Source organism: Semicossyphus pulcher, unplaced genomic scaffold, assembly GCF_022749685.1.
Source record: "Semicossyphus pulcher isolate SPU_LCO1_2020_fin unplaced genomic scaffold, fSemPul1.0.p SCAF_12, whole genome shotgun sequence".
Classification (NCBI taxonomy): domain Eukaryota; kingdom Metazoa; phylum Chordata; class Actinopteri; order Labriformes; family Labridae; genus Semicossyphus; species Semicossyphus pulcher.
In genome coordinates this window covers 16342257-16366262 of record NW_027211626.1, presented here as the reverse complement: position 1 = coordinate 16366262, position 24006 = coordinate 16342257, and the positions used below count along the sequence as shown (strand labels likewise).

At 40.6% G+C, this 24006-nt stretch overlaps 1 protein-coding gene across 3 annotated transcripts in view; it reads left to right on the top strand.

Moving 5' to 3' along the window:
* ugp2b (UDP-glucose pyrophosphorylase 2b) overlaps window positions 1–24006 on the top strand; it is a 42894-nt gene that overhangs the window by 3466 nt on the left and 15422 nt on the right. For all 3 annotated transcript variants that reach the window (XM_069658252.1, XM_069658253.1, XM_069658251.1), the window contains exons 2-4: window positions 1172–1299; window positions 3113–3220; window positions 19901–20086. In XM_069658252.1, coding sequence (XP_069514353.1) covers window positions 1201–1299; window positions 3113–3220; window positions 19901–20086 — 393 coding nt within the window. In that variant the 5' untranslated portion in view covers window positions 1172–1200. The remainder of the gene's footprint in view (window positions 1–1171; window positions 1300–3112; window positions 3221–19900; window positions 20087–24006) is intronic.

Sequence of the window (24006 nt, the reverse complement as noted above, 5' to 3'; positions counted from 1 at the left end):
AAGTTTCCATATGTATATCAGACCTACATTTACATCTTAACCTTGGCTGGATGATTTTTCAGGTGGATGTTACCCTGATAAGGGCCACTGAATACTTCCAAAAATGTGGTAGTTATTTAGTTGGGGTTGAGACCAACGATTATTGTCATTATTGATTTATCCATTACTTGTTTTTACAGCTCATAGGGTCAATGTTTGTTCCGTAAAATACAAAGATTATTAAAAGAATATCCTAGAGCACAAACTTACATCAGTCACTGTAATAACAATTGAATGTTAAAGTAATAATCTTGAAGATTTTCATTTAAATAAATGTCTGTTAAGTCACTATCACCGAATGAGGCAACACAATGGTGATTGAGCCTATGGCCCACTGATGAAGGCCTTTGCATTTGCAGTATATAGTATTATTATGGACTGGGAGTCTGTCTGTGGTGACATTTGCGGAAAAAATCACCCAATTAGTGACGTGTTTTCCATCAGCCAGCAGTGGTTGGTCTGCCAGAGAGGGGAGGCGGAGCTAAGCGGCTGCTTTTCCGGTCTCTGCAAGTGTTGCGAGTAAACAGTAATCTACTACGGCTGAACAAACAAAGAAAATTTGATGACTACAGATACAACTTCAAAAATAAGTGAAAATCCAAAGAAAAAGAAACAAACTCGACGCTCAGATGAAGCAAACAGTCTGAAAAGGAAAGCGACCGTCAGCGAGGAAAATCAAGAGTTACAAACAGAGCCAACCGTGGACGTCTGGTTACAGTGGGAAGCGTGCTCCCGCAATTACCTTTAATCTCCATTAGGTGCCGCAGAATAGAACGAAACTGAAATCTTCGAGATTATATCTTTAAATTCAGAATAATGTACAACAACTATTGGCTGGAAACTATTTCAGAACCCATAATCATTCAATGTTTTGCATGAAAAAATCATCAAAAAAGCTATTTTTCACTTTCTGTGAGTTTGAGGGTCTTTGGGAGTCTACATTTAAAGATACAGAAGAATATCTGTAACCTTCACTTACAAAAATTAATGGCTTTATTCAGTGGCAGACAAGGATGAAACAGTTACATTGAGTAAATGTGGAGTTAATCAGGAAACTGCTTTATGATCAAATTGAAATTGTTTGCTGCAGTGTTAAACGTTGTCCACGTCTTCCTCCATCTTTCCCGTCCAGCTCTGATTAAAGGAGCGGCCAACAGAGGGATGGCTCAGTTCCAGGAAATGATGCGGCAGCAGCTGGAGAGCTCCATGCACACAGAGCTGGAGAAACTGCTGGACACCACCACAGGCGCAGAGAGAGAGGTATTACGCTAACACTCCCTCTGTCCCCCTCCCTCTGTTTCTCTCTGACCATCTGGTTGTGATTTAGAGGGTGGTTGGGTCGCACACGAACGCTGGGAAAACACACAAGTGACACATACTACAGCACAGCGCCAATGAGGGTTACACCTACGTGCTTACAGACACACACATTTACGTCAAGTATACGTCATTCAAACTATGAAGGCAACGTTTTAAGCAAATACTCATCTATTTCATCAGACTTAATCATAACTTTATGAGCCATCAGAGGCTTCCAGCCCAATTTAGACCCTGTAGATTTGTCCTGTTTGCTCAATGTGGAGTCTGATGTTGGGAGCGGTCACCACTCAGCCAACAACAGCAAAAACATTAATCAAAACCTCAGTCAAACCTAAACTGTCTAAAAAGATCAAAGCTTGGCTGACCATGATTTGTTTCCTTGGGTAAAAAACAAAGCTGTCACTGAGAACTTTTTGGGGTTGGGCAGCTGCCTCTTTCAGACATTAACCAGGTACTTTGAAACTCCCAGCAACCACAAAAGATGCAGGTACAGAGAAAAGGTGAGTTAGTAAACACAGGCGTAGTCAGTACTTCATGCACGCTTCGATTCAAGGGTGTTCAAAGGAAAGGCGTTTGTATTTGCAGTGAGCGTCAATAGTTGTACAGGTTAAAGGGCAAACTACACGCCTGGAGTTCACACTGTTTACTTAGAAAGTGGTTGACCAGTTGGTAGTAGTCCATTGTAAATGGATACACATGTCGTAATATGTGACATTTTGTGACATCACGATAGAGACGATATAGAAAAACACATACGATAGACATTTTCATTTTGTTTTAACGATATATATTGCCATATTGCCCAGCCCTAGATGGATGATGGGAATGTTTTTTCTTTGCTTTCATTACCTTTGTCTATTGCTTGTCCTTTTTTTCATTTTCTAATTTTGTGGAAGTATATGGTATATGGTACTTCATAAATAAATCCTTGAAGTGGTTTATAGAATCATGACAGTGCCTGGAGAATTGCAGGATACTTGACTCAATAGTACAGTCCTCTTTAAAATATCTGTCTGTACCATTCAGAGTGTACCACATCACTTTCTGTTGTTTTATATAGTGATTTTATTGTGCACACATGTACATGTACATAAGCTTAACGAGTGTCAATGTTTACCTTTGTAGTGTAGAGGTACAATATGTTCAGGTGGTAAGATTTTACTGCAGATGTATCTGGCTGCAACAGGAAATAAATCCGTCATAAACGGGTGATAGCAGTAATTCCCAGGGGACTAAAGGTGGTTCTATAATAACTGCTGGCATCCTTATAATCAAGGATGCCAGATTAAGTCAAGAAGATCTTGTTCAGCAGCTTCTCACATCACTAAGTGCATCTACTGTGATTCACTGTGTAATTTCTCACACGGCACCAAACCTACACTTTACATTTGATTATACTTGTGTTTCCAGCATTAAACGTTTCAATGCCTCGTAACTGACTCACCATAAAGTACAAGTCAAGATTTTCAGCCAAGATCCCGACTTTAGGAAAACCACTGCTGGCAAAAAGAAATGTTTGAACAGAAAAGTTTTCACAGACACCTTTATGTAATGCTGTGCAGCTTTTCTGGTAGTTTGTTCAACAGCCTTCAACCAGAGAGACCCAGCTGATAATCGGTGCACTCTGAGAAGCAATTAGTACATTTTTCTGTGAATTAGCTTGATGGTTGAGCAGTCATGTATTTCTGACCGGGCAAATGTTGGCCTTTGTGGGACGAAAAAACCTTCAACTAAAATCCTTGTTATTTTTCAGGTGTCCAGGAAAGATTTCGAGGGCTTCAAGAATCTCTTCCAAAGATTTCTGCAGGTTAAAGGGCCGTCGGTAGAGTGGATCAAGATACAGAGACCTCCAGAGGATTCGGTAAGTCTTGTTTACATCTCAGAAATTAAGAGCATCATGGTGCGTGACAAATCCCAAATTTGGAATTTGCTTCATTTACATCCCATATATGAGCTTGTTGTCGTTTGTGAGTAGATCTTCACGATAAAGCAAAAGAATGATGTAGTTTGCATGAACAGGGGCATTAAAAAAAGTCATTAATACACCAAAAAGTAGTTAACATCCAATACAGAAGTTTTAGTGAAGGTGTTTTGCCATAGCTACAGGTGAGATGGTTACAGACAACCCTGGGAGTCCAGTTTGAGTACTTCAGATTAGTGTTCAGGTGACATAACGCTGCTCTAATACTTGTACTACAACTCTAGATATGTATCACTCTTACAGTCATTTCCTCATTCTTGTTAAATTAGTTTTAGAGCTACAGATTACAGCAACGCCCTAAAAATGCACCAATGTTGTCTAAGCGTCACCAGTCACCAGTGCACACAATCACATTTGAACACCTTTCTTTTGAAAATATTCACCATTATATTGTCTCTTCTTTGGTGGCTACAGCAGTGCTGCAAAAAGCAGGTTAAAAATCCTTCATCAAATGCAGCTTTTGCCTTGAGTTACCACTGCTACAGCAAAGATGAGTCTCAAAGTTAGCCAATGGTAGTTGCAATTCCTGGCCATAAATAGGGGCGGCAGTGACGCCAAAATTTCCGCAGTCTGCCGGAAACAGTAGAAGAAGACAACTTTGCAACCGACCTGTAGACTTATTTCTTAATTGTGCATAAATTCTGTATTTATGAAGGAGGTAGAAGTCAGATAGGAATGGTATACTCAGATGTTGAGGAAAAGTACATATTCATTGCTCTTTCTAATTAACCGTTCCTGCCCGTCTAGCCTATCAATAACTTCAATAGGACTGAAATCGAAGTTGGCCAAAATGAAGAGATCACATGGTTTAACATGGACTCCTTTGTTGTGGGCATGTGTTTACATAGCAGTCAATGGCTTTCTACTCTTCACTGACGTGCAGCAGCGGGGAAAAATAGACTTGATGCGTAAAACCAACGGAGCAGCAGACTCGCGTATTGTGCCCGCCTCCCGCACAGCATACGCGGCTGGTGGAGATTGCAGCATTGAACACTGGAGTGGCTCTGTCCCGGCACACACGTTGCCTGTGTAGCTTCCCCGTTCCCCGGCTCAGATGATCACACGTCCTGGCGCCTGTCACTCATCGTGATGAGCTGACATGAAAGAGCCATAAGCTGACGCAGAGGCGTCAGAAGCATCAAACATAAATAAAAATATGATGCTCATCCCTACTTTTAGTTACTTTTCTCCCCCACTTTATACCATTTAGATTCAATTTCTTTCCACTGTGCACTTAATATAGCTTACATGCGGCTGCTCCCGCGGCTATACACACACTGATTACTCTCGAACAGGGGATGTGTATGTAGTATGTCGTTGTGTGCCTATAACATATGGCAGGACTGGTTATTACAGAAGAAAACTGTGCCAGTATGAGTGGACATAGAACGCACAGGTCCCTTACTTAACCCAATACAATGACCTGAAACATGTCCTCACCAGATCAGATCAACAGTCAACAGGTTTATAAGATCCTGTCACAACCAGTTCCAGCCCAACTTTGAAGTACCTCAAATGTCGGTCTGTCACATAATTAGATTAAGTATGCAATAAGAGTCAGTAAACTCGAACTGTAATTGTGCTGTCAACATAAGGTCCTTTTATTTCTTTAAGTATAAATGTTATGTTAGCTTGGATGCCACTTAAGTCAAATTAAGGATCCTTATTCCTCACATCCAAGCCGCCCTTTTCTCATTATGCCATGTCAATGACTTTGCTCTTTTTCTCGACCCAGACAAATAAAGCTGTCAATTATTAATCAGCTTTATTGATGTAAAATAAATCATTCATTCGGTTCCAGGTTAATTCTGTCATTAAATTATTCATGGCTCAGTTTCAGAATCATTTAAGGACACTGTGAACCAAAACATTCAACAGCGTAACAGATGGCTACCAGCACGATAAGTTCAGGTTAATCAAGTAAAAAGGTAGATTATAAAGAGACGAGACATTTGAGATCCCAAGCTGATGTTTAATAGGTGATACCAAGGTTGTCAGTCGCATAAATCTTCAGTCTTTTTGATGTCAAGATTGTTTCAAGTGAAGACAGTGTGAAGAAACCTGCGTGAAGACTCGGAATTCGTCTCTCTTTCAGTAACACAAATCAAGGACGATCATTTCTTCAGAAAGCCTTCAGCTCGCCACAATCTCTGCCGTCTGTCACAGCGAATGAAAGTGAAGTGAACACAGCAGCTGTTTGGGAGTTTCTGTCTCCTGTTCACTAATGAGACGAGGTGAAGTAGAAGTTACAAGCATGTAACTGGAGTTATATAAGTATGTGTGGCCTCTGTCAGTGTTTAGAACACAGTGAATGAAAGAGAATAACAGTTAGTTGGAGCGCTATGATAAAAGCAAGACGCAGACATCTGCTCGTGTTGTGAGGGGTTCTTTTAACTGGTGGTTTCTGCTGCTGAGCTACAAATCAAACCATTGCTGTTATCATCCACAGCTGCACTTTCACTACCCTCTGTCTTTGACCATAAGTCCAGCTTAAAGCTGCAGTAGGTAAGATGGAGAAGAGAGCGGAACCTCCAGGTCCCTCCCCCTCTCTCTCCGCGGCGCTCAGTGCTGCCTCCAGAGCCCCCCCCCCCCCCCCCCCCCCCCCCGCAGAGGAGCCAGCACTGAGCGCGCAGGCTAGTAACCACAGCAACTGAAGGAGCCAGATATACACCATGTAAAAACATGAAATGACAACAACCGCAGCCGTTGTATTACACCTCCAAACTATCGAAGCAGATTCACATCAAACCAGCAGAAATCAGTGTTTTTGCTGTGAACGGTAATCTACAGCTAATTCTATTTAACAAAACCACCAGCACTTAGTTTGCTCACAGAGACTGTGGAAAAAACAGAGCCAACTAAGCAGTGATGTTGTGAACATTTAACCGTGAGAGCACAGGCACACAGAACTAAAGTCTGAAACGGTAACACTGCCTGGGCACATCACAGAGATATTTTCAGCCAGTCGGCCATGAAACAACATTGCAAGCAGCATTTAGAACAAGCTAACGTTAGCCTGACTGTAACATCAACATAACACAGCGTCACAGCAACCGCAGACATGTCAAACAATGCAATGTGAAACAAATACAGCAGGAATGAAGCTTGGGTAATTACCTGTCGAGCAGAACTGTCTTTTTAACCCTTTCAGGTCCCGTAGCTCTTCCACCTCGGAAATGCCACTCCAGTGTTTACTCTCGCTTCGTTTCTGTGTCGGTCCAACTCTTTCTTTTTAGCTTGCATGATTTTTGATATGATTTTTTTTTTGACATGATTTTTTTCACAGATTATCTCTCTCATGTACTACTGCATGTTTAAAGTGACAGTTTGAGCAAATATGACAAAAAAGTCCATTCACAGCCCAGTGTTGGGAAGAAAAATGAGAATTAAACTCAAATGCTTTTTTTCTGCTTCTCTCGCCTAGTAATAGGCATGTTGTTTCATGAAGTTGACAAATGGGAGCACCCTGACATATTTCTTTCTAATTATCTATACATGGAAGTTGCTATTATTATTGGCAACAGATGAAGAAGTATTCAGGTGATTTTCTCTATACCGTAATATATAAAAAAGTACTCAGTAAAGTAATTTTAGGTTTTCATTAATAAAAACATATATACAAGTTATTTCAACACAATTTAAATTTATTTTAATTTAAAACACATCAAAAACACACATAATTTATAGCCTACCATCTGTTTTGGGTGTGTTGAGTGGTGAGTGCAACCCTGGTAGCTACTGGTGCAGTAGTTGAGCTCAGCCTACAGTAACATTGATTGTTGTGAGGGTGGCTACTGCACTGGCGATCATGATGGCGCATGTCCTTGACGAAGTTAGCTTATAGCGCCACCGTCTGAGTAAAATACCGTAACACAATAAAAAACCTCTCTCTGCATTTGATACTGGTATATTGGTCGCACCAGTATACATGATGCAGGCCACTTTTTAGATTAAAAAAGATGTATTAAAAGTGCGTCTTATAGGCTACACCAAATTTTACGGTAGGTTGTGTTTTTTTGTACATTATAATAATATAATATATTAACAGCATTTCAATGTTGTAGCAGGTCCGAGTGACATCTCATGTATAGTTGGGATGTCATGCTTAATAGTCATGTTTTAATATACTTATAATATGTTTGTATGAAAACACAGCGCCATTAAAATACACAGGAAAGAGTGGAAAAAGAACAACATTGTAAATGCTAATTATAGTGGAGTTGAAGTAACAAATAAACTAGAATAGCCCTGTGATTGACTGGCGATCAGTCCAGGGTGCACCCCGCCTCTCGTTCAATGACAGCTGGGATTGTCTCCAGCCCCGCTGCGACCCTGGACATGATAAGTGGTATAGATGGATGGACTAGAATGAAATAGAAGTAACCATTTAAAGAAAGGGTTTAACATAATATTATGCAAATCAACAGATTGGATTGTGTCATGTGTGTTTCCTTCACTGACACTGGCTTTAAAATGCTCCATCAGCCTTTACATACAGCAGACCTCTGTAGACTGTACATCAGCTACTCTCTATCCTCTTGGCAGCAAACTAGACAAACCCTAATGTTGAAGTCCTCCTTTGATTGCGCTGCAGGTCGGTCACTTACAAAGTCACACATAGTGCAGAGTCAGTGTTTCTCTGCTTTTCTGAGCAGGATTTCCTTTTCCACATTCATAGGACTTCAGTAGTTTTCAGTCACAGGGGATGCTCTCTTGGTGCTTCTCCTTCAGTTTCCTGAACACTGGGTTTCCATGCTTGTGTGAACATCAAAGTACAAGATTGAGAGGTTTTAACAGAGTAAAAAAAAAGTGCAGACGTATCTGATTCGATTTGATCTCAGGGGCTTTAAAGTCTCAACGCAGCGTTTTGTGTCAGTCAAAATGTTAAGCAGTCGGAGGCGGCACTGGAGAGAAGCCAGCGAGGAGCAGCAGAAGACACAAGTCTGAGTTTCAAACCCTGAGAAAGTTATTGATTTCTTTCTGCTGCGACTTTGTGTTGAACTCAAACATATCAGTCTATATTAACGTGGAGTGCTTAAGAAAGGGAAATATCTTGTATCAAATAACTTACCGGGAAGAAAATGGTCACTACGGAGACAGAAAGTAAAAAAATATCTGGATCAGATGTGATCATTTATTTTTGATTCACTGTGAAGTAAAGCAGTCTGTGACGCTTGTTTACTGCCAAACTACAGTGAGACTGTTTGAGTAGAATTGATTCATTCTTATGTGTTTTATTTTGTTGTTATGGTAGAGAGAGTGACTCACAAAGGACTGAAAACACTGCAGCTGTCATTTATTAAGGGATGAGATCAGATTACAGACATGCTGAGGGAAAACAAACTCCTACAGTCAAGACATAAGCAGCAAAGTATGGATTTATATAAAGAGGTTCATGTAAATATTCCTGTTAATGATGCTGAAATCTGCAGGTTAAGTGTTGATGGATTTGGAGATGTGATCACCATCCAGTAATGACATAATCAAAGCCAGAGCCTGGGATCTACAAACGATGCACATTGTTGTACTTATAGTTTTACACCAGCTTGAATGAATTAGTTTCAGTGTCACATGATTTACTACGCTGACAACAAACTTGTATCCTGCACAGAGATAAAATCATTTTCATATGTGACCATTTCGACATCGCTAAACGTCACATGATCAAAGTTAACAAATCATTTGTCCATAGTCTGCAGAGATTTAAGGAGAACCACTGAATGGGAGAATGTCCTGTTGTGACTCAGATTTACCCGTTTAACACTTTATCAGGAACATGTATTAAATGGGAAAATGACTAAAGCAGTGTGTCCAAACCTTCTGACTAATGAATAAATGAATAAAAAGGAGGCAGTGTCTCCTGTGGGCCCTGCATCATAGTTCATGCTCTAAATAAGGATGTCTGGAAAGGTGCGTCGGTTTAGCTCAGTGGTTAAATCGCACGTCCCATATACAGAGGCTGTAGTCCTCGATGTGGCGTCCCCGGCCTCGACTCCCACCCACGGCCCTTTGCCACGTGTCATGCCCGCTCTCTCTTCCCCTTTTTCCAACACTATGTACTGTCCTCTCTCTGAATAAAGGCATAAAAAAGGCCAAAAAATCTAAATAAATTTAAGGACGTCTTGAAACTAGGAAGGGTTTTATTGTCCTGCTCAATGCATGCACGAATTAAACAGACACAGTCTAAACATACGCACATTTTAGATGACAGATTCTAGCATTAGCAAGCTAACTATCTATTGATAATGTCAAACCATTTAGATAATGTCACTTAATAGTCTAAGCCTATCCTTTCTGACCACAGGAACCTGCTATGACTTGAGGTAGATGTCTAGTGTCGTCATGAATATATACAGCTCCGGAAATAATTAAGAGACCACTTCACTGTATGAAACAAAAACTTAACTTTTGTTTTATTTTAAACAACATTTCTCCCGACTTCCAAATAAAATCTTCTCATATAGGTCTTTTATTAGCAGAAAATGACGACTGGTTAAAAGAACAAAAAGATACAAAAAAGATGTTTTTCAGATCTTGAATAATGCAAAGAAAACAAGTTCATGTTTAAACAACAGAATACTAAAGTTACGGGCATGCTCGCCAACAGTCTTGCTGTCGTTGCTGTTGGGTGACGTTAGGCCACTCTTGTGCAAAATTCAAGCAGCCCGTCTTTGTTTGATGGCTTGTGACCATCCATCTTCAATGGTGTTCACATCTGAATTGACAGTGACATGAAGAGAGAGAAGCTGATTTAAAGAACATTTGAAGTGGCCTTTAGTGGAAAAGATAATGTAAGTCTCAAAGCTTAGTCCCGTATTTTGACATTTTCAAAACATAACACGATTATAATGGTGAAAAGTGTTTGTCTACAACTGTGGCTTTCAAGTTTGAGGAACATACAGTGGCTTTGAAACGTGCACCTGCGTACCTGAAGAACAGGCGCTGTGTGTAACTCTCACCTGTCCTACAGTCCTGGTCGTGAAACTCATGCATGCATATGTCAAGTACTTTGGCTCTGCCGGGGTTCTCTGGCTCTATGATGATATTGCACATTTCAGACTTTCATACCACAAGATGTAGCACCGTTTACAAGACCTGTGATAGTTGACTATCAATCCTGATCACCGTAATAACAATCTAGAGATCAGACCAGTTAGCAGTTAGTTGGTATTAATAGCTTTCACCTGATCTATAAAGCAATAATAAAGGTTTTATGTAGTGCAAATGAAGCCGTTAGTTTCAGCCAATGAATCCTTCATAAAGGATGACTCATTAGGTCGCAGAATTTTTTATTCATCACATTTAAACATGCATAAAATCTGTTAATTTCCTGCATGCTGTTGTTACTGCTGCAGTCATATTTGTTTTGAGTCCTGTATTTCCTGACATTCCCTAATTATCTGCTCTACCAACTTTATCTCTCCTCATAGGGAATATTCCTCTAGATAGATCTTAAAGGGTTGGCCTCTTGCATGTCAGAGATGTTGTTGTCTAGCATTTGTTTGCCACGTCTGCTTCTGTCTCACTGAACACCGACAAAACTTCCTCGGTTGCTCGCCCGGCGCTGGACTCTTTAATCAAACACGCACACGCACAAAGCCCGATCTGTCTTCTTCCTCTCCAGTCTGCAGCGACTGCATCACTCCCCAATTCTGAGCCGCCTCATTAAGTTTTACAAACTATGACGCGAGAGAGAGAGAGAAAGAGAGACCAGGAGACGATTACAGATGGAGCGAGGAGCAGGCAAAGATGAATGAAGTGCAGAGAGAGGAGGCGTTTCAGAAATTGAGAGTTACATAAAGAGAGATAGGAGATTAGAGCCGTGGAGAGGAAAGTGGCGGGACAAGTGTTGAAAAAGGGAACATTAAGTGAAAGAGAAAATGACAGTGACGCACACTAATGAGAATGGCACACAGGCTGAGAGTGTTTGTGTGAGAGAGACGAGGGCAGCATGTTATCCCATTGAGTGACAGTTAAAGAAATAGGAGATAAGAAAGTAAAAGAAACTATTTTTTTAAGAACCGCAGCCAAAAACAGCCTCTGGATCCTCTCCCAACCAAATTAATTATTCAGTCGCTTTTTAGTCTATGAAGCCACTTTTGACACAGATTGCCCACTCGCTTCTGCAGCTAGTACAGATGACAGGCTGACCTGCTGCAGCAATAATTAATTGGTATATTTTTGCCGTTTTTTTCTTGCACATGAATGAAAGAAAAGTGTTGACGTAAACACAAGCAGAGGAAGGTTGAGTTCTTTATACAAGCAGTAACGAGGCTTGCACGATATGAGAAAACGGCGATGTGCGATTACGTTGTTCAATATTGCGATGACGATATGAAGTGTGATAAATAAACAGATATTACAGATATTATATGAATGCACTCATATTGCGATAGCGATGATGCCTTATTGTACAGCCCCAGCAGTAACCAGATGGTATGCTCAGTAATATTGTTTTAATCACAAAAAAGGGAAGTGCAAAAATGAGCCGATTATAAAACTTGAAAAACATCATGTGTAGAAAAACACAATGTTATCACATGCGGGTGACTTAAGGTTCCTTGTTTCACTCTGACATTCCTCCACATCAGAGAATGAGGAAGAGGTCAGTCACTTGTTTACTGTTGCTAACGTAACATGTGGCTTTTTGTGAGAATGAAATTACATATTGTGAATAAGGGTGAAAAAAACATACTGTGAATAAAACCATACCTCATCCCTGAATGTGATCTTGCAGATAGATCTTCATTAATTCCAAGTATAGTAGATCACTGTTTACTCGCAACACTTGCAGAGACCGGAAGAGCAGCCGCTTAGCTTCGCCTACCCTCTCTGGCAGACCAACCACTGCTGGCCGATGGAAAACGCGTCACTAACTGGGCGCCGCTTGTGATTTTTTTCCGTGAAAGACGCCACCGACACCCAGTCCATAATTCTGCAAATGCAAAGGCTTTCATCAGTAGGCCATAGGCTCAGTCACTATTGTGTTACCTCATTAGGCGATAGATAGAGACTTAACAGACATTTATTTAAATGAAAACATTCAAGAGTATCACTTTAAGTTAGCATGTCATAAAGCGACATCACTGGACTATATAGCAACACAATAAATATCGACAATTATTGGGTAAAACTCGCTGTTTTTATTTGTAGAATATAAAGCATTAACTTTTTTTTTACCACAAAACAATTGTGTGTAATTCATTTTGCATTGTGAAAAACTCATTAGGTGACAGTGACAGGAATGTTGCTCTTCCAGAGTAACTGGCGTGTGTGTGTGTGTGTGTGTGTGTGTGTGTGTGTGTGTGTGTGTGTGCGTGTGCGTGAGTGTGCGTGTGCGCGTGTGTGTCAGATTTGATCAGATTTTGGGTCTGACTCAGCCATCAGATGGAGCACTGGATTTACCTGCTCTGTCAGTTACAGTCAGGTGCTATGGTAACTCCTTTAATTTCCTGAGAAATCTTGTTCCTCGTATGCCTCTGAAATGCTGTTTGGGCAGTCTGGCCAAATGTTATTGGCTAGCTAATAACATCACTGCATAGCATTATACAATTAACACAGGCCTTTAAAAGACTGTATCCAGGTGTGTGTTAGAGATACTAACATCATTGTGTATTTCTGTAAGCCTAACTCTAACCCCTGGAGATAAACTCCAGGTGTAACTGAGGCTACACCAGTGACATCTCGGACATCAGATACAGAAATGTTTTCAAGGTGTTTGGCCCTGAACCAGATAGAAAGATTAGATTATGTTCAGAGTTTTGCAGGTGTATGAAACTAGGGCTTGGGTCAAGCGCTTCAAGTAACAATTATATTCATCACTTATAAATCTGTTCAATATTTTCTCTACTAATTGATTATAACTTTGTCCATAAGATTTCAGATAACAATGAAAAGTGCTTATCATGAGCAAAAGGTAACATCCTATGTCTTGTTCTGTCTGCTTAAAGGTCCTCCAACATAAAGAAACCATTTACTCTAATGTAAGACCAAGAAAAGCAGTGAATTCTTTCATGTCAAAACCTGGAGCCATTAAATGTTTGGCATATTTGCTTAAAACATAAAGGTTTCATTGATTTTCCAAATTATTACCTTTTGGTTAAGTAATTGTGGCACCTCTAAAAACATTGAAGAGAGACAGAGAGAATAAATCTGTCTTAATCTGCAGCTTTCTGTTTTAGTATATATTTAGACACGTTTACAGTAAGCATATTACAGTAGTAATCAATGCGGCCGCATTAACAATGCCTCAACATGTTAATGTGACTGATCAGTTATAAGTGACAGTTTGGCCTGTTCGTCCCAATAGACTGATGTTCAGTGGAAGGCTCCATGTTCCTTTGTTCTACATCTGAGTATAACATTATAAAGGTAGAACAGTACAGCAGTATAACAGTAGAACAGTATAGCAGTATAACAGTATAACAGTATAGCAGTATAGCAGTATAGCAGTATAATAGTATAACAGTATAACAGTATAGCAGTATAACAGTATAAACAGTATAATAGTATAGCAGTATAGCAGTATAACAGTATAACAGTATAGCAGTATAATAGTATAACAGTATAGCAGTATAGCAGTATAATAGTATAACAGTATAGCAGTATAACAGTATAACAGTATAACAGTATAGCAGTATAATAGTATAACAGTATAGCAGTATAACAGTATAACAGTATAGCAGTATAACAGTATAACAGTGTAGCAGTATAGCAGTATAATAGTATAACAGTATAGCAGTATAATAGTATAACAGTATAGCAGTATAGCAGTATAACAGTATAAACAGTATAGCAGTATAGCAGTATAACAGTATAAACAGTATAATAGTATAGCAGTATAGCAGTATAACAGTATAAACAGTATAATAGTATAACAGTATAGCAGTATAGCAGTATAACAGTATAAACAGTATAATAGTATAACAGTATAGCAGTATAACAGTATAGCAGTATAGCAGTATAATAGTATAACAGTATAACAGTATAACAGTATAGCAGTATAGCAGTATAACAGTATAACAGTATAGCAGTATAACAGTATAACAGTATAGCAGTATAGCAGTATAATAGTATAACAGTATAGCAGTATAACAGTATAACAGTATAGCAGTATAACAGTATAACAGTATAACAGTATAGCAGTATAGCAGTATAATAGTATAACAGTATAGCAGTATAACAGTATAACAGTATAGCAGTATATCAGTATAGCAGTATAATAGTATAACAGTATAACAGTATAGCAGTATAACAGTATAACAGTATAGCAGTATAACAGTATAAACAGTATAATAGTATAACAGTATAGCAGTATAACAGTATAACAGTATAACAGTATAGCAGTATAGCAGTATAATAGTATAACAGTATAGCAGTATAACAGTATAACAGTATAGCAGTATAGCAGTATAGCAGTATAATAGTATAACAGTATAACAGTATAGCAGTATAACAGTATAACAGTATAGCAGTATAACAGTATAAACAGTATAATAGTATAGCAGTATAGCAGTATAACAGTATAGCAGTATAATAGTATAACAGTATTATAGTATAAACAAATGTTTTATCACACTTATCTGTATTGCAGTTGTGAGCAGATATGAGGTCTTTTCAGGCTTTAAATAATGTAGTTCTCAACAGCTTTAACTCCCCCCGGTGGAGCATCCATATTTGGATAACAATTTGCTTCTTTAGTGTGTTTGTGTGTGTGTGTGTGTGTGTGTGTGTGTGTGTGTCTGTGTGTCTGTGTGTCTGTGTGTCTGTGGTTTGTAGGAGATGAGATGAGGTAGAGGCAATTTCCTGCATTGTAATGATGCTGCAGTTTAACATGGCCAGGAAAGGTATGTGGTTTGCCACAGCTTGAATATCTTTAGACACAGACAACAATGGTTGCGGTCTCTTAAAGAGAAAGCTTCTAATGAGGCAGAGAATGGAAAAATACAAATATGGAAAACGTTTGATGGACTCATTAATCTCACTCGGTGTCGGCCATGTAGTATAATGTTGAACACGACCTTAAAGAGGATGTTGGTTTCTTTCCTCTGAGGTTTAGACATGTTTCTCTCTATTTTAAACCAATGTGAATATGTGTTCATTGTTGTAAGGATCAAGACAGCAAAGCAAGAAATAATACAGCTATTTTTTTTAAACCTCAGATACAAACCACAGGTCAATTATAGTGTCTCACACCAGTATGTGAGACTCTAAGCTGCTCACTTGGTGCGACATTAATCAAGGCATATCGTGTTTACAACGAGTCATTAAACATTAAACGTTTAAGGTCAAGGTTTGAAGTTTATTCCTTTTTAATGGGAGATTACCAGTCCTGAGCTCCTGTTTTTATTGATTGAATATGAGAAGAGATGTGAGTTACTGACTCAGCTTTTTCTAGGGAAACATTATAAATAAAAAATGACAGGATGTAGTTCTGTTTTGTTTGTTACCGAGGACCAGCCTACTTTTTCTCTCAGATTCTGTGCCAGTTGTTTCACATGAGGTTTAAAAGTGACATTTCTCTCCAAACCAGAGTCCCAGATGTTTTGAGGATTAAACCACATATAACACCAGATATAATCATTTGTAATGATGGCAGGAAGAGAAAGCATCAAAGGTGTCCAAAGTATTTTAGCTAGTTTAAGTCAAGATAAGTGTGATTGACTATCAGTCCAGGGCGTACTCCGCCTCTCGCACAATGCCAGCTGGGTTAGTCTCTTTTTAATTAACTGCAGGTATTAGTTTCATAGTCGCACATTTTCTTGTGTCTCTGTGTTAGCAGGGCTCTGTATGTGAGCTCCGCTTTGTTAGATATCCATTGCACAACAAAAGACATTAAAGGTTCAAACCAGAGGCGGCTGCCACATCCTGGACACAGAGCATTAGCTTTCTAACCACCGTAGCTAAGTCAACAACAAATTAAACATGTTAAACAATTGCCCTTCTAAACATTCAGCCGTCTGTGTCTCTGTACACTGAACTTAAGTAATGACAGTGTGGTTTGACTCCAGTAATGCTCACATCGTCCTCTTCCACTGAAGTGTATTAACATGGTCGGGACACATATTTGGATGACATTTTGAATCCCTCTGATGTGTATTTCTATCAATCCAAGACTATAATCCATCGTCAGGCTCGGTTTGCCTGAGATGAAATGTCCTGTGGGTTTCTCCCAGGTGCTCACTCATACAGCTGACAGCAGCTATCTGTCAAAGTGAAAAGTTAAAGGAGTGTGGAGCAGGTTGGACTAAAGCTAACGGCTGAAGATTTTAAAATAACACAAAACCAAATAAGCAAAGAGGTGTCCCCTGTAGAGTTGTACCATAGACTGTATAAAAAGATGGACGACATGACAGCTCCCTAAAAGTGAAGCCAAAACATTTCTCTCGCCCCCTGCTGACTGGCTGCAGTATAGGTCATAAAGCCCGCCTCCTCCATGTTAACAGATGGGACATGAGTCAAACTATAAAATCAAAATACACGGCAAATAAATGTTTCTCAAACATGGTTTCTGTCATTATAGTTAGTTCTTATCATGCTGATTTACGTCCAAGTGTTCATTTTTCTGACAAGTTTATTTTTAATTAGTTATTTGATTCTGTAAAAAGGATGATTGACAGCTCTGTTGACTAATTCGGCTCCTGCAGCCAATCAGTTCCTGATTAGCAGAGTGGAGGACGATCTGTTAGTGGAAATGTAACTAAAACAATCACTACAGTCATTGAAGTTTCCATACCTGTGAACGTTAACCTCAGAGAGAAGCTGTTTGCTGTTAAACACGCCGGTGTGCGGGATCCTTGCTGTTTTTTCGGTAAGTTAAGTGTGTGTTTGGGTTAGCAGAAGTGGCTATGGCCGCTTCATTCGTCGATCTCTGCTGCGCAGTCTCTGGCTCCAAATGACGTCACCATCGCAAGATGGCAGCGCCTATCACAGGGGCTATTTTGCCATCAATTTCGTACAATGGGAGCAGATGGAGACGCGTTGTCCATCTATATATATAGTCATTGAGTTGTACCAATGGTGGTCCGATACCATAATTCATCGGCAAAAAAAAATGCATCTTCTTTCTTCTTTTAAAAAAAAGCATGAATATTAAGGCTGCCCAAAGTAACAACTGTTTTTGAGCAGTGCAGTGCTAGTAGAGAGTGTAAACCATAGACTGTATAAAAGATGGACAATATGACAGCTCCAAAACATCTCTATCGCCCCCTACTGACTGGCTGCAGTATAGGTCATAAAGCCCGCCTCCTCCATGATGGGACATGAGTCAAACTATAAAATCAGAATACAAGTCAAACATATTTTTTTCTCAAACATGGTTTGTGTCATTATAGTTGATAAGTTTGGTTTCAATTAGTTATTTGATGCTATAAAAAGGTGATTGACAGCTCTGTTGCTCCTGCAGCCGATCAGTTCCCGAGTAGCAGAGTAGAGGAGGAACCGAAACTAAAACATTAACTAAATGTTAAACTTACCATATCTGTGCATATCTGCTTCAGGCCAACATTAACTGTGCCGATGTGAGGGATCTTTGCCATTGTTCAATAGGTTACATGTGAGTTATAGTTGGCGGATGGGCCACCCAGTCCAGGGGCTTCAAAGTAAGGAGGTGGGGACGTGTCGTCCATCTTTATTTAAATCATTGGTGGAAACGCTAGTAAAAGTTAAACAACAAACAAAATGACAGAAACCAGTGTTTTCTCATCACACATGTTAAGGCTGGTTTTTTTTAAGTTTTGAAGCTAAGATCATCAAAACAGCTTTTCTGAAGTACAATCTGTTTTAAGGTAGTGATTCATTCAGTGTTCTGAGGCAGGCCTACAACTACAGTATGATAGCAGGGACATCACATCCATACCAGGTTAGTCGTATCCAATGTTAAATTATATACTATATGTTTAGAGCACTGTCATTGGCAGGGTACTCTGTATCAGCCAGTACTCGAGTATCGGTATCTGAATCAGTATCAGGAAAGAAAAACTGGTATTGGAGCATCGGTCGTTACTTGTGTTAGCGTAGCTTGAGTAGCTAGCAACACACACCAAAGCATCTGTATGGCCCAGAAAAGGGGGAAAGAACATCTGGGAGTGGAAGCTGTGTAACTCCAGGGGTACAGGGGTAGGATGGGGATCCCAGCTGAAAGACGTTTGGCTCAGTGTAACAACACAGCGTTCCCTTTCATGCCATCTGTTTTATTTCCAATACCTGCAGGGATTTGTTAGAGTAAACACTGTATTGTCCGTTAACAGTGAGTGTTTATCATCAATCTGCTTTCCTTTCCTGCTTATCACATGTTTCATGAAACTTAGTGACGATCACTTCTCTGTGAAGGACAGAGAGTGAGCGGCAGGCAGCTGTGTCCAGGTTTTCTGTTGTATTCGTTACCTCAGCCTCCATGTGGTGTGAGGTGAAGGGGCGAGGGGAGAGAGGAGCTGTGAGTAGAGGAGGGGTGAGGTAAACACCAGAGGAGAGAGCGTCTGTTTCCATCAGGAGGTCTGCTGTGTGTCCGCTGTCACTGATCGGTGGCACTGTGCTCTTAGCCGGAAAGGACACAGGATGAGTCCCGGACTTTTCCTCTTCAGTGAAGAATCACTGACATATCAAAAATGCAAGCAGACTCACACAAAGCTAGATTTGAACAGTGACACGCTCCTAACAACAAAAAGCTGTCCTAACATCTGGTTAGTATTCGCTGTCCCTGGATGCCTCCGCACACTGCTCGCAGGTTTTAACGTGATTCCAAACATTCCTGCTGAAAGAAGGGAATCCGTTCAAGCCGAAGAAACCTTGAGGAGAAACACAACAACAGCCACTTTGTTTTAAATGCTGCTTCTGCCTCACTTTCAGTGTGACGTTGACATTCCTGTGTGTTTACATAAGCCGCTGTCCTCAGGTTCATTATAGTTTAATGTTTTAATCCTCTTTCATAACTTCCCTTCGCTCCTTCCTGCTCTGTGGGAGGGAATAATATACGACAATGCACGATCTGCGAGTACGCTGGTGTAGTATTGATCCAGCAATGTGGCTTTACATACACACACTTGCACGCTCACACACACACACACACCGTACCTCAATGATTTTTCTTCTGCCTCGCTAACAGAAGTGCTGAAGGCCACATTTAAAACTGTCTGTGTTGTGCATTAAGTCATTTTTTTATTTACGCAAAAGCTGCCACATAACGTGTGATGTTCTTACATTTATGCATGCAACATTTCCTTCCTTGTTCAAAAAAGCACTTTGCAGCAAAGGAGTCACAATTTGGTGACATTTTCCCTTCTCCACTTCAGTTTACCCCATTACATTGCTCATCTGGTAATTACTAAGCCCACTCTTAAAGCAGTTGCTGTCCTACATTTTCTAAGAACTTGACAATTTGTTCGCAATACGCAGAACAATCTAAGAAAATTGACCTCGCCGTTGACTCACAGAAACACTCTGCAGTGAAGAACAAATTGCAGTAGAAATTACAGGAACTGTTAAGTGTTGATTTGTAAAGCACTTTGGCGCTCCACCTGCCATTTTCCTGACCTTTCCGGCTGCTTCCTGTCTCTCCTCCAGATCCAGCCCTACGATAAGATCGCCGCTCGAGGCCTGCCGGACAACGTGGCCGACAGCCTGAACAAACTGGTGGTGGTGAAGCTGAACGGAGGCCTGGGCACCAGCATGGGATGTAAGGGCCCCAAGAGCCTGATCAGCGTCCGCAACGAGAACACCTTCCTGGACCTCACTGTGCAGCAGATCGAGGTAGAGAAACAGATCAATGCTTGATTATACTTCAATGTAAGATTCGGTTCTGGTTACTGATACTCTTAATGTAAATTGAGGTGGAGGATATTTACAGTGCTCTGGTTGATTTCTTGCCTGGTTAGAGGCGGAGTTTGGCAGAGTTCACTGGGAGGATGCGGGGTGTGTAACCCTTGTTCTTCCTGCCCGGAGCCTGAAAACATCCTCCTGGTGGTCCAAAGATCCTGTGCTAATGGTGCAAATACCAACACTTGATTCGAGGACTAACTCAGCTAACAAGCTAAAAGCAACTACTGAACAATCTGGGACACTCCCTACATCAGAGGATATCAGGGGGAAAACCAGTAAATATTGCATCCATGAAATATTATTTCTGTAACAATTTGTTTGTATAGTTGTAAAGTTGTGCTTTTTAGATTAAATCAAGGAGGCACAGACCCGAGCGCTGTTGCCTCTGTCTGCCTTTCTGTGTGGAGTTTGCATGTTCTCCCCGTACATGCGTGGGTTCCCTCCCGGGTACTTCTTCCCGCAGTCCAAAGACATGCTTGTTAGGTTCATTGGTGACTCTTAATTGCCCGTAGGTGTGAGTGTGAGCATCAAAGGTTGTCTGTCTCTGTGTGTCGGCCCTGTGATTGACTGGCGATCAGTCAAGGGTGTACCCCTCCTGTCGCCCAGTGACAGCTGGAATAGGCTCCGGTGTCCCCGCAACCCTATACAGGATAAGCGGTGTAGAAAATGGATGGACTAATGGACGCATAGAGGCCTAAACCCCCAAAAAATCTCAAGACAAAATCATGAACCTTGACCTATACCGATAGTGATGTAAGGTCACCACAGTACCGCTGCACAAACCTGGAGGATGATTTTTGACACCTTCTACTAACGTCATGCTTCTGAATTCCATAAGAATTATATTGCATATTGGGACTTTAAAAAGGCAAAGCAAACGTGACCTCACCGTGCAGCCAGGCATTGCCGTGTTTTTGTCTCTCTTCTCTCTCACAAGCGCAACTGGCAGCATTTCTTTACTAAACACATCCTTACTGTGGTTCAGTTTTAGCAGCAGGATCCAAACCTAGCTCAGAGGTGTGGTGTTCACAGCAGAGGACAAGAGGACAGTTGACACATGCAATGTCTGTGTTGTCAGAATGGGTGGGACAGGAGAGCAGGAAGTGATGTAGTGTCTGATGTAATACAAACATCTGTGTTTTTTGCACTGATGTTTTAATAATGTCTGTGTCATTCTGCCTCAGATTTCACAAGAGCAGCGGTTGTTCCTTTGTATTTTACACCCAAGCTACAACAGTACAAACGCAATATGTGTATCAGAGGAGAGAAATGACGATGCTGCGTGCGTATCACCCTCCAGGCACAACTCTCTAACTTTGTATTTATCTGAGGTGCCGGGGAAAGAGCTGAAAGTCTTTTGAAAGGAGTTCAGTGTGATATCTGGGGGGAGCCGTAGTGAAAGAGGATCTGTTGGTGTGCAGGCGGGCAGGTCTGTGGGGGTTGGCAGGGAAACAGAGGAGGCTGTGTGCTGCAGGAGAGGAGTGTGTCTGAACATGTGTGTGTGTGGTTATTTGTGTGTGATCATACATCAGGTCAAGACATGTAGAATATAAACACCTTAACTCCTGCTTTAGACAACCAATCAACTCACGTTGGTTCATAAATGCTCCTCATTTCATCAAAAAGGCTGCTGAGAGATTTCTGACAGTAATGTACAGAATAAAGTTTTTAAAGGAGCCGCAGCAAAACACAATCTGCAAAGAGACGATGCCAGAAGATGGTGCGTTCAGTATTTTGTAATCTTCTTTGCACAGGGGTTGTTTGGCTACCTAGTATTTGTGTTTCATAACATCCCAATGGGACGCCTCTCTCCTCCCGTCACACTGCTTTCTGTGTCCCAGCCGCTGCTCCACATTTTCTGCTCAGGTCTGCTCAGATTACCTCCTAACTGAATCAGTCCATTTAGAAAGAGAGAAAAAGGATCCCATACACACACACACACACACACACATACACACAACCCAGTCACCAAACTGCCTCAATGCATATTTATTTGGAAAGCACACAGACCTGTGCACTCACACTTAAATCAGACATGGAAGATCGGACAGGCGTCCTGGAAAGGCGCCACCTGGCTGCTGAACATTTTACTGCTTTCACCTGAGCGACCGTTTTTGTTTCCACATCTGTTAAGTTGAGCAAGTTTAACAGGCTACAGTTCAGATGTGGCTGTTTCAGATGCGTGTGCAAGTCTTTGTTCAGGATATCTTAAAGGTACAAAGCCGGAATGTCTCCAGACCCAAAAGTTTGAGCAGAAATTTTAATCATGGTTCAATTGTTGTGATATTTTCCGAAGCAATAAATTACTCGTTGTGGCTTCAGTAACTATTTTCTTTTACAGCAGTCACTAAACATCTTTAGGTTTGGCCTGTTGGTTCAGCATAACAAGATATCTCACATATTGCACGTCGCACAAGTCACATTGTACTTTGGGAAAATATGATTTTCTCTAATTTACCAAATAAAATAGAGAAAAATAAAAACATGAATTCAGAAAATTCACAGATTAATTGATTATAACAAAATATGTTTGCTGCTGTCCTTTATATATTTTATTTTGAGTACTTTTAGGCCAATAAAAATTGAAAGAGTAAGGGACTCAGTCTTTCCTCTCTAAATCTTATTCCTGGCTGAGTGGATGTGTGGGAAGTGTAGGACATTTTTACTCACACAAAATATAGCAGAACAGTTTGAGTAACTGCATTAATTAAATCCAGAACATCTAAACAGTTTTATTCCTGGCTTGTTGCATTTCATGCTGCCCTCTCTGTCTCTCCTCTCTAAGCCTCTCCTATGACTGTCTGATGAAGGCACGACATGCCCCCTCGAGTAAAGCCAGCCGCACCTTAATCAAAGCCTTACCAATATTATCAGTCTCTATAGGTATGTGTTTGAGGGTGAGGAGGGAAGATGAGTGTGCAGAGCTCTTCAACATCCTGAAGGGTTAAAAATATTCCACAGAAATTAAACAGTCATGACATTTACCTACCTGTTGAGCCCTATCAGATGAGATGTCAGCGTTAGTTTACATAAAGTAGACGGCCAGCTAACACCCATCCTGGTTTATGTAGGGCAATCATTCAAAGACTACTCATTCTTTGTCTTCTATCACAGCATGGACATTCAGCTCTTTAGCTCTTTCAATGTCTCCCAACTGATTCATGTTTGATTCCTCATCTTCAACTCTCCCGTGTTGTTACTTTGCTTCACTTTATTCATTCCAATCAAACAATCAAGTAACATAGCGATTGTCAGGACACCGTGTCTTCTCCTGCATAAAGAAATATTTACTGTTCTACTCTCCATGTACTAATTTAATGAACATTCAATATAATCTATGGAACGCCCTACTTATCATATGTTTCCTTACAGCAACACATCAGTTGCATTAGCGAAAGCATTGATAAAGAACTGTCTATGTGCTCGACTTAAGATCAGTGACTCTAAACATGAAAGGCATTCTCGATACTCTTTACTCCACTTTGGGTTTTTAATTGATACATTTAAGCTCAGACAAAGGCTGCGGTGGTGCAGCGGTTTGCACTGTTGCTGGTTAAAATCCCAGTTCGGACGTAGGGGATGATTTGTGCAGTTTGGATGTTCTCCCCGCCCGTGCATGCGTGGGTTCCCTCCGGGTGCTCCCTCCCACAGTCCGGAGACATGCTCGTCGGGTTAATTGGAGACTCTAAAATGTGTAGGTGTGTGTCTGCCTCTATGTGTCAGCCCTGTGATCAACTGGCAACCAGTCCAGGCTATACCTCACCTCTAGCTCAGTGACAGCTGGGATTGGCTCCAGCCCACGCAGCCCTGAACAGGATAAGCTTTATAGAATATGGATGGATATATTAACA